Source organism: Diuraphis noxia, unplaced genomic scaffold, assembly GCF_037042655.1.
Source record: "Diuraphis noxia isolate RWA-SAM2 unplaced genomic scaffold, SU_Dnox_SAM2 contig0003, whole genome shotgun sequence".
NCBI classification, from domain to species: domain Eukaryota; kingdom Metazoa; phylum Arthropoda; class Insecta; order Hemiptera; family Aphididae; genus Diuraphis; species Diuraphis noxia.
The window spans coordinates 8,523,403-8,535,259 of record NW_028301713.1 but is presented as its reverse complement, the minus strand read 5'-3'; the positions used below and the strand labels follow the sequence as shown (position 1 = coordinate 8,535,259).

The window sequence follows — 11,857 nt, the reverse complement described above, 5'->3', positions numbered from 1 at the left end:
AATTAACCAATTTAAACAACTAATATAAACTAAATTATCAAATTCGTAGTTTTAGGAAAATAGTTATAATAAACAAATCGATATCCGAGAAAATAGCTGAATTGCTAAATATTGGCGTATAAGCGATTATGCAGTTCCAGTTATTTCGAGTTGTGGGGGGGCTGGGGACACGTGCAAATTAGAAAAACGGATTTTGCAAAACAACGAATGACGGTAGAGTTTCGGGACCAAGCGTGCAAATACATGCTAATTACATGCTAAATATTGGCGTATAAACGATTATGCAGTTCCAGTTATTTCGAGTTGTGGGGGGGGGCTGGGGACACGTGCAAATTAGAAAAACTGATTTTGCAAAACAACGAATGACGGTAGAGTTTCGGGACCAAGCGTGCAAATACATGCTAATTACATGCTAAATATTGGCGTATAAACGATTATGCAGTTCCAGTTATTTCGAGTTGTGGGGGGGCTGGGGACACGTGCAAATTAGAAAAACGGATTTTGCGAACCAACGAATGACGGTAGAGTTTCGGGACCAAGCGTGCAAATACATGCTAATTACATGCTAAATATTGGCCTAGAAAAAAATTTGAAAATAAGTGATTTTGATGGGTGGGGGGGTCGGAGACACGTGTCTACAGCCCCCCCACCTATTTTTTGATCCCATGCCTAATTAAGCGCGTGCAAATTACAAAAGTTAGCATGCAAATACATGCTAATTACATGCTAATTTTTTGCCAAAAAAAAAATTGAAATATCCGATGTGGGGGGGCTGGGGACACGTACGTATGAAAAGTTACGTTTTACGGCAAAGATTTTTTTTTTTTTAACTGGCAAAACATTTCTTATTTCGATAATTCTCCCTATCTGTGTTCAGTGTTGAGATTATCTAGATAAATTATCTAGATAATAAATTATTATATTTTATCTTATCTAGATAAATATTATCCAAGTTATCTGACGCTAATCTGAGATAAAATAAAAACGTATCTAGATAAATTTATCTAAAGATAAATATTTGATCAAAAACGCAAAAATTTAAAAATCAGTGTTTTGAATTGTCATGAAATAATTAAAATGAATAACATTATTCTGGAAGAGTGGTCTATTAATATAATAATAACAGTAATAATTCGAAGAAAAAAACACGTAATAAATAAATGAGGATTTTTCAACGAAATGTCTAAATATAGATTTTATTGACAACACCGCGCGCTGCTCGTATATATATATTGTAGTATACGGGTTTATACTTAAATGTTAAATATACTGTTAGTAGAATTAAGTAGTAGTGTGTGTGTTTTTGGTTTATTTGATAAGTAACTATTTATATTATTATTATTCACTAATCAGTAATCATTATTTCACTGTTCACAAAAACATTAAACAAGCCAACTGCCAAGTGTGTAGTCTACTATTATAGTCTGTACTAGCTAGTGTTGAACTGTTGTAGGTATCTTGTAATAAATAATTTTTCTTTGGTGTCGTACTGTCGTGTAGCCCGGTGTAGGTACTTGTCAACTCGTGTAGTCGTGTTTATAGTGGATTACTTATTAAAAAGTAAAACTAATAAGTTATATAATTACTTATTACTATTCAATACAATCGTCTTATTGTTATTTTATACTTAAATCAAAAATGTTTAACAAACTTTGAAATTGACAGTAAGTATTAACATCAGAGTACCTAATAATTACCAATAATTATAATTTTATACATATGTTTTTTTTCTTCTAAAAGTTGGTAAATCAGATACCTATCAAAAATGGATAAATTTGTTATTAAAAACAAAAAAAGAAGTCACCAAGAAGTAGAAGAAACGGAGGATAATCTTTCAAATGTGCAATCGATCACAGCTGAACCAAAATTTAGATATTTATTTGGTGAATTTTATAAACTTGTTTCCATTAATGGTTCAAAATTAACAGCGTTGTGCCAAAATTGCCCAAAAGTTATAAGTGGATCCACAAGTTCAAGTGGAAACTTGTTGAGCCATATTAAAGTGAGTTTTTGCTTTTTAGTATAATAATATGTAGGGTCAAATGGGGTAATTGTAAATAAATTTTGTTATTTTTTAATATTTTTTTTATTTTCTAAATTATAATTAACAATACATTTTCTTTCTCATCAAAACCATTCATAAACATATCCTAGGCTTATAAAATTTCCTACACAAGACCAGAATATTAAATCACTTAAGAAAAAAATAATAATTTACATATGCCCCATTCATTTACATTTGCCCCATTTATTTGGGGTAAATGTAAACAATGATTTCACGTTATAAGAGTGAAATAGAATCTGGATCTGGGGCATATGTAAACAACCTGTATTACCTTTTATTTAACGTTTTGATAGACCCAATACACACAAATTTACATTAGCCCCAAATACTATACTTTGACGTTCATACCTCCATGTTATTAATATGAAATACATTAAAAATGATTGGTTAATTTCTTATGATTATTATTTACAAATGCCCCGATTTACAATTACCCCATTTGACCCTACATATTACAAAATTATTAAAAAATAAGTTCTTTATTTAGTATTTACTGAATAAAAACAATTTAATAACTTTTGGTAGGTGGGTAAAACTATGTCTTGCTTAGGTACCTGAAAAGTATATCTTATAGGCCACTGATTATGCAAATACATATTTTATATAGTTTACAAATACTTAACAGTTCACATAATAGTTTAATAATACTTTGGTATTATAGATAGTAAATTTGTAATATTACTAATATTAGTAGTATCATTATTGATTATAATTTATAAATACTAGTATTTAAATAGTATTTATAATATTATATTTATCAATGTTAATAGGTTTCTACTAAAATATTAAATTATAACTTAATAAGAAATGTATTAATATTAAAATATTTACAGCATAAACATAGCTCATTGATGACAAGGGTTAATAATGCAAGACAAAATAAGGGAGAAACAACTACTCAAATTAAAATGTATGATGTGCATACAAAAAAAGTGTCCAAGGAAAAGGTAATTTTATCTATAAAACATAAGAACCTACCCAGGTATATTTTTAATTTATGTTTAGTTGGTAGGTATACATACTTAAGATAATTAAAAATATAAAACAAATAGTGCCTGTATAAAAACAAATATTAATATTGAATTACTTAGTTTTGCTGATGATAGTGCCATTTTAATATCTGATCCAACAGTTAATAATCTGTTCTATGAAGCTAATAATGTCTTAAATACAGTTTATGGGTGGTTCTGTAAGAATAAATTAAAATAGAATTAAACAAAATTTAAATTTATTAAATTTGATATTTTTCATCTAATGTTTGTACAAATAATAATTTAATAGTTCATTCATTAAACTGTTTAATCACACTTCAACCTGCAGTTATAATTGTATTCATCTTGAAAATGTATTAGAAATTAAATATCTGGGATTAATTATGGATTATAGGCTAAAATGGGATAAGCATATACATTCTATAAATAACAATTTACGTAAATTCTTCTACATATTTAAAGATACTAGATATATATTTAATAATTATTATAAAAGAATTATTTATTTATCCCTAGTACAATCTTTCTATTCTTATGGTTTATCAATTTGAGGAGGAACCTATAATATACATTTATCCAGTCTAAAAGTTACTATAAATTGTCTTATTAAATATTTATTTAATTTACCTTTGCAAACTAGCACTATAATTTTATACGAGTCACTAAATGTTAAAAACTTCAATTTTATTTATAATTTGTCTGTTCTGATAGATTTATATAAACACAAACATTTAATACCTATTTTTAATCATAATTATTCAACTAGGTAACTAGGTTTAATCAAAATATTAATATATGCTTACCAAATTGCATTAAAGTTTTTGGTAAAAAAAGTACTTTTTATATTGGCTTACATTTATGTGTTTCACTTAATATTAATATAAACATTTTTAAAAATCTTTATACATTTAAAAATTATATAAAAAAATTTAATTTAGATTGTATTTAATTTTGTTATTGCCTCTTATTTATTTATTTTAATTATCCTCTACTATTAGAGTACTTATATCTTACATAAATTCTTTTAAGAACTGGCTCTCCCAACACAAGCTCTGCTTTCTGGGAGTACTGCAACATTATCATATATTTTTTTTTTTAATTTATAAAGCTATATTCTATATATAATATTTATATACCTAAATATATTTTATTATTTTGTTTTAATATGTAAAGTTGTTATTGTTGCAATAAAATTATTATTATTATATATACCTATATACCTATGTTTATGCTATTTTTCTTAAAACTCTATTCTAATGTGAAACACTGAAATATGACTAATGTTGATTCTTCTAATCTTGTTTAATAATATAATTGATATCATTTGATATCAATATATCTAATGTATTTAGTATTATTTTGTTTTCAGATCTGTGAATTAGTGTTTAATTATATAGTAGATGAAATGCGGCCATTGGTCACTTGTGAAAAAAAGAGTTTTCGAAATTTACTATTAGGATTAACTGGATTAAACGATTCATCTATTCTTCCTAACAGAAAGCATATGTCAAAACAGTTAGCAGTGACATATAAAGCATATGTGGATATGTTAACAACTCAAATTGAAACCCATAATTATATTTGCTTAACAGCAGATATTTGGAGCTCCAACAATAAAAGTTTTATGGGTAATTGTAACTAAAAAATCATTTAAAAATAAAAAAATAAACAAATTATGTCTTATTGTATTTTAGGTATAACATGCCATTTTATTGAAGATACATATGATAGAAAATCATATGTTCTTGGCTGTCAACAAGTTAAAGGAGTTCATAATTATTTAAATATTATGGAAGTATTAACAGAAATGATGGATAAATTCAAAATAGATGTATCGAAAGTTACACACATCGTAACAGATAATGCAAGTAACTTTGGAAAATCGTTTAAGATATTCTCTTCATCGTCATTACCTGCAATACAGCAAAAGTGTTTGCCAAGTGTAGGAAATTTTCATGAAGACGATTTAAGTACCTGTAGCTCAGACAATGCAATGGACAGTGAAGATTCAGACATAGAAATAGTCGAAATGGATTCAATGTTTTCAAATTCAACAAATATTGAGAAAAACAATGATAAGATGTGTTTGCCACAAAATATGAGATGTTGTGCTCATACACTTAGTTTAATTGCAACAACTGACGTTTCAAAAATTACAGATGCCAACTATATTAAAGTTTCAAAATCTACATTTAATAAATTGTCTAGTTTTTGGAACCTTGTTAGCAGAAGCACAGTGGCTTCAGATAAAGTTTTTGAAAACTGTAGATGTAAGTTTCCTGTTCCTGTGATTACAAGATGGAATTCTTTATTTGATGCGGCACAAAAAATCTTAAGTCACAAAGATAAATTAGTTTCAACATTTGGTGAACTAAATTTGACCAAATTAAAACCAAATGAGTGGGTGTTCTTAGAAGAATTTTGCAAAATAATGCAGCCATTAGCCACGTCTTTGGATAAATTGCAAAGCGAAAAAAAAAGCTTTTTGGGTTTTGTTGCTCCAACTATCTTAGTATTAAGACGTTTGTTAATTCAATCCTCAACAGAAGTGAAATATTGTAAACCACTAAGTATTGCCATTATTTCTGGATTGGAGAAAAGATTTCATTTTATATTTGATTTAACTACTCCCAAGAGCAAAGACTTTATTATTGCTTCTATTAGTAATCTAAAATTCAAATTAAATTGGATTCCAGTTAGATTCAAAGATATGTGCAGTAAACTATTTATGGATGAATGTAAAATATTTGTATTAAATAAATCAAACTGTGTGTCCATCAACATTGATGATGGAGAAAGTGATGGAAGTGACAATGACTTCTATTCCAGTTTCAACAAGCCTAATCTAGCTACATATAGTACCACCAGTGACATATCAGACGCATTAGATTCCAGTGAATCAAGACAGTTGAACCTTATAAATTTACAAGTCTTAACTTATTTTAGTTCCAAGAAGAAGGAATTAGATTTATTGGATGATTTCCCTAATATTAAACAAATTTTTTTGAAATATAATACCACGCTCCCATCTTCTGCGCCTGTTGAAAGGCTGTTCAGTGGAGCCATCCAAGTATTTACAGCCAGACGAAACCGCCTCGATGATCATACTTTTGAGATGTTGTTATGTTGCCGTTCAAATAATCAATATTAATATATGATTTTAGAATATAATAACTTAAGTCTTGTTAAAAAATATCATTTAATAAAATATTAAAGTGCAATTCATTTATTTATAGTGTTAAAATGTTTTTATGAAGTTTTACAGACTAAACATCAACAAATGTATGTATAAAAAAAGAATTTGATACTTTAGGTGAGATCTTGGGAAATTTTATTTATATGCAAATTATCATATTCACCTACACAATTGAGTATAAAAATTAACTATCTCTATTTTATGTTTTTTATATGCAACATATTGAATTTATCTATTTTATTATCTAGATAATAACGTTTAATATTTATCTTTATCTAGATAAAAAAAATATTTTTTATCTTTATCTGTATCTAGATAATTTTTTATGACATTATCTGTATCTTACCTAGATAATTTTTTTGTTATCTGGGCTCAACACTGTCTGTGTTAGATAAAGATGGGCTTACAAAAAATATTGTTCACGCTATAACATTAAGAAATTGATATTTTTTGTTAGTGTTACTGTCGTGATTAATGAATGATATATATAATTTTGAGGAATAAATTATAATAAATTTAAAAATAAATGTTTGGTGTTTTGTTATTTTTATCTTCCCTCATTGTTCACATCGCTCCTTGCCTCTTTCACTTATTTACCACATCATTACACACTTACAATAAATTGGTTATTTTTTCTACACTATACATTTCTTAGAAATAATTTATATGGGAAAACAACATTTGCTGGGTCAACTAGTATATATATATATATAATATATAATTCCATATATCACATAATTTTCATAACCCTTGTATTGTATCTATTTCAAGTATTATAATTTCTTTCAAACAACATACAGAAAATAGCCTAAAGCAAGTAAAAATGTAGATTTCATGACTAACATTTGCCAATGCTATGCATTTATTTTTTATCACCTCGTTTTCGGAAAAAAAAACATTATTTTTTCAATAATAAAATAAAATTCTTATATTGAAATTTTCTATGGTGATTCATTATATAATAATATTTTTTACAGGAAAAGTTGGTATGTACATTTTGTTTTTATTGGTTTTTATGTTATTAAAAAATGTGGAATTGTTTTTGTTCTTAATTATTTTCTCCGAAAGGTAGCTGCAAAATCTATTTAGTAACTAAAAGACATAAAAGATCAAGTATTAGAATCATTAGATTATATTTTAATCGTAAAGTTTTTTTTTAAACACTAGAATTTTTCCAAAAAATACATCTGAAAAACGAAAATTTCAATTTTATTGTTATTTGTAATGTTTTATGACATTATAATAGAAAACGAATAAAGTGATAGAGCACACACCTTTCAATGTGAGGCACATAAATAATAAGAGTATTTTTGCAATGCTCTCAAATATGCACATAGTAGTATTATAGTATAATATATATAACATAGGTAATATATGACTATATCTTACGAACCCATCAACGAAAAATATAAATGGTAACGCGTAAATTCATAATAAAAATTCTTTTATTAATTCATGACATTTTTAGTATATGTTACCATTTGAAAATCAAAAGTTGATAGTAGTTTCACAAATAAATATAAGGTTAAAAAAAAAAAAAAATATTATAGTTTTAGAAAAATTCAAAAAAAGTTAATACTTTTCTAGATAATTAGTGTACCCACTTAAATAAATCACCATGTATATGAATATATATATTATTAATAAACACCCACCACAATAATTTGAACATTTTCGTTAGCAATAGAGAAAACCACTGTATTCAAACGCATGAAATACCTCTATGTCCTATTTTTTTAATTGTATTATTAATAAACATTGTATATAATATATTTTTTGCAGTGGAAATTAGTAAGTTTATTTATAAAAATATGAATAGTATAATTTATGTAAAATATTTTATAAATTAATTAATCATGATGGATTACAGAAAATGTAGGTACGTATTGTTAAATAATTGTATTTTTTGTGGAAAGTATTTATTTTTTTAAATTTTGGATTCTGATGGGAGAAGTATCAGTTACAATAATAAGTTTTTTTGTATTTCATGTTTCGAAACAGTAAATATGTTTCTATTTGCATTTTTTCCCAGTAATAAAGATTTTTAGTAGAAAATTTGATCAATTTTTGTTGATTGGCTTTTAAAATAAAAAATGCCTACAAATAATTCAAAATATTTAGGATGAATTTATAAAACAAAGAAAATGTTTTAGTTATTCAAGTGATTTTTTATACATTTTAATTTTTAAACCAGTAATCTGTTATAAAATGATTTTTTCTGAGTGAAATAAGATTAGATGGTAATATTATGGAATGTGGATTTTGGGTGAATTAATAATCAATAGCCACTGATACTATTCAGTTAAAAAAATATGAACTATAGACATTTGAATAATTAATCTAATATATTATTTTAATTGATATTTCAACTTTTTTAGCTATTTTATTTTGTAATGATGAAAGTTATGATTTAAACGACGATTTTATATCAGTTATTGTTTGTATAAATATTTAGTAAAGATTTCAAATCTCTACATTCATTTATTTTGCAAACTTTATGTATTTAACAAAAAAATATAATTGTTTTTTTCGAAAACTTTCTTTATCATTTATATGTATACGTGTCGCTATCACCATCTACATTTCAACGTCGAAGATCATATACCGTTTAGTGTTTCATAAAAGTTTACTATTACATAAGGTTACATAATATATGTTCATAATATAGAAAAATACATACAAAACAAAAACTCTTTGTTAAATAAATACCTTTATATTTATCTTCAGAATTTGAAAAGTATTACCAATCATTGAAAAACTAATCAAAAAAATGTATTAAATATCTTTCCTTATAAAATGATTTTTAATATAAACTGGCACCTAACACAAAATCTTAAATTTAAACAATTAACTATTAAATCATATATCATAAATACCTAAATATAAATTCTAAATGATTTTTTTTTTTTATAAAGTTTTTCTGACAGTCGACATCATCTAAACTTAGGTGTAAAGAATTAATTATTTTTTAACATTTTTAAATTAGATCACAATTATGGTATAAATAGTTAAAACTAAGATTTAAAATATACTGAATAGGATAAAATTGTGAAACATGAACAGATAATAAACATAATAAAATAGAAAACAATATTTACATAATACAATAGTAGATTAAAGATTTAGGACGTCGTGTGGACGGCCACGTTGGAGTCTACGACTGTTTTGACGGGTAAATCGCTGAACTTGAAGTTCTGTGGACCACTTGCTTTAATTAATTTGTTAAAGAAGCTTACCGATAATTCTTTTATGTAGTTTTTGATAGTTGGTATTTTGAAATCTGTGTGCAGTGCTTCATTTCGGACAAACCATGGGGCATTAGAAATTACACGTAGGACTTTTTATTGTAATACTTGCATTTTGTGTATTCTAAATGATAAAGTACCTACATTCGAAATTTACTATATAGTAGTGTGATTAATACATTTTTTTTTGTTTTTTTTGATAACTAAAAAAAAATAGCTTTCATTATTTGGAAAGACATATTCAAAATTAAATATTTTTTCGATTCCAGTTAATGTAAATTGATCTCTTACATAGGAATACATTTGTGTAGGTTGATCAACAGTTTCTAAATTATAAAAATAATTTCAAACTATATATTTAAAACATTATAATTTATAATGAACTATAACTTATTAAGTGTTATATCTAACATTAGTAACAACGGCATTAAAATATATTTTTCTATAGTTGGCTTATGTAAGTAATTCTTATTTAGTTGAACTATACTGCACTACTATTTTCATAATTTTATTTGTGTATAAAAATAAATATTCGTGTGCTTTGAACCAAAAAATATTAAATAATTTGTGATTAAATTCCACTTTTATATATTATATTGCAACACATATACTAACAAGGTCCTTCTCGAGGCTATCATAATACCTATATATAACAAAACCCCAGGGTTCAAAACCGGTTTCTGACAAACCGGTTAAAATCGGTTAGAACCGCGGTTTTTTCAACATTGAGCACCGTAACAGGAACGTCAGGAACCGACACCAAAAGCTTCAAAACACCAGTTAAAAAACCGTAACTGAAAACCAAGATCTTCAGAAAACCGTTTACAAAACCTAAACCAAAACCATAGAATTGAAAACCGTTCTTGATCCGCTCTTGAAAAACCGATTAAAATTCAAAACTAATATCGGTTTTTTCGAATTTTATTAAGTTAATTCCATTATTTATAATTCTAGTTAAATCGAGTATTTTCTACGAAGAAAATAATATAATGTTTGAATTTATCAATAAAACTCCCGATGCTATTAGTCACTCAGTATTACGAAATATTAATTGATAATACGATTATTGTTCTATTTATATTTTATAATATAAATTTATAACTATATTTATTGGTTCAATATTAAAATACAAATATGACAATTATTATTATCTTGTTCGCCCCAATGCGGCACGTCTGTGTTGTTTCCATTAGTTATTAATAGCTTATGAGTTATAATAGAAAAAGTACAAAATAAAATATTACATTTTAAAATTAAAAAAAAAAAAATTAAAAATTGTTCACGTGCCTAAAGTTAGTACACACCAAATGGCAAATAGAACATAATAAATATTGTAACATACCTATTCAATTATACCATTGATTATAAATACTATAGATTTCTCACTGACCGGTTTTTCAGTGGCGCGATAATAACATAGAACAGTATAGAGGCGACACTCTGCTTGGTGGTCGATCTCTGGTGGTTTAGTGTTGAAGTTGTACCTAAATGATTACCTGGTGGTTTAGAAGTGTTGTTACGAACGATTTTTTTTTACGATAAACGGTTTGTTGTTTGTCTACGTAAGTTAGTCTTATAAGTTAGGTTAGGTGCTTGCGGCTATCTAACAACAAGTATGAAATAACAACTGTTTTGCATTACACGTTCAATAATTATTTTAATTTTAATTATTATTAGTAATTATAATTTATTATCATTTCCGTGATATCATGTATCAACGATCAATTATTGAAATATATGATATGAGCCATCAGCTTGTTCTCAAAAATAACAAAATGGCAGTGCCCAGGAGTTCAAGGCTATGTCCCCACTTTTTTTCAAATAACATTAGGAATTGTGAGAGTGTCATACCCCTGATAATAATCGGATGCCGCTACAATGCGCTGCGGACGCTTGGATAGTTAGATAACGTTGTAAACGCTAGTTGTCACGTCGTCTGGCAGGTGTAGGCATACTCCTTAGCGTATTCAGGAGAGGCGCATCAGTTCATAATCGACTCCCAATATTTTAACCATTATATTAGTTTTACATTAGTTCGATCATTATAGTAATACCATTGATTATAGAATAGACAGATAGACCATGCTTAACGTGACCATACGTCCCGCTTTGGGCGGGACAGTCCCGCTTTCGAGATAAGTGTCCCGCCGTCCCCAAAGAACCTAAAAATGTCCCGTTTTAAGAAAAGTCGACATGTGGTAGGTATTAATTATTGATCACATATCACAATCATACATTTATACTGTATCTAGGGGCGTCATTTCAGATTTTTTTTCGGGTGTGCAAAGTTTCAAGCAGGCCATTTTGAAATTTCACCAGGCCATATAAAAATATATATACATAAGTACAGGGCGATTTT

General features: G+C 26.7%; 1 protein-coding gene across 2 annotated transcripts; it reads left to right on the top strand.

Moving 5' to 3' along the window:
• The first annotated feature begins 1,031 nt into the window (after positions 1–1,031).
• Positions 1,032–7,233, top strand: LOC149056665 (uncharacterized). Of its 2 annotated transcripts, XM_089222055.1 has the most exons (5): positions 1,032–1,664; positions 1,741–2,002; positions 2,899–3,012; positions 4,427–4,685; positions 4,752–7,233. In XM_089222055.1, the coding sequence occupies exons 2-5, from the start codon at positions 1,766–1,768 to the stop codon at positions 6,206–6,208; spliced, it is 2,067 nt and encodes a 688-aa protein (XP_089078181.1). In that variant the 5' UTR covers positions 1,032–1,664; positions 1,741–1,765; the 3' UTR covers positions 6,209–7,233. The 2 variants fall into 2 exon arrangements, with proteins under 2 accessions (XP_089078181.1, XP_089078180.1); XM_089222054.1 differs by having other exon boundaries at positions 1,032–2,002.
• The last annotated feature ends 4,624 nt before the right edge of the window (positions 7,234–11,857 follow it).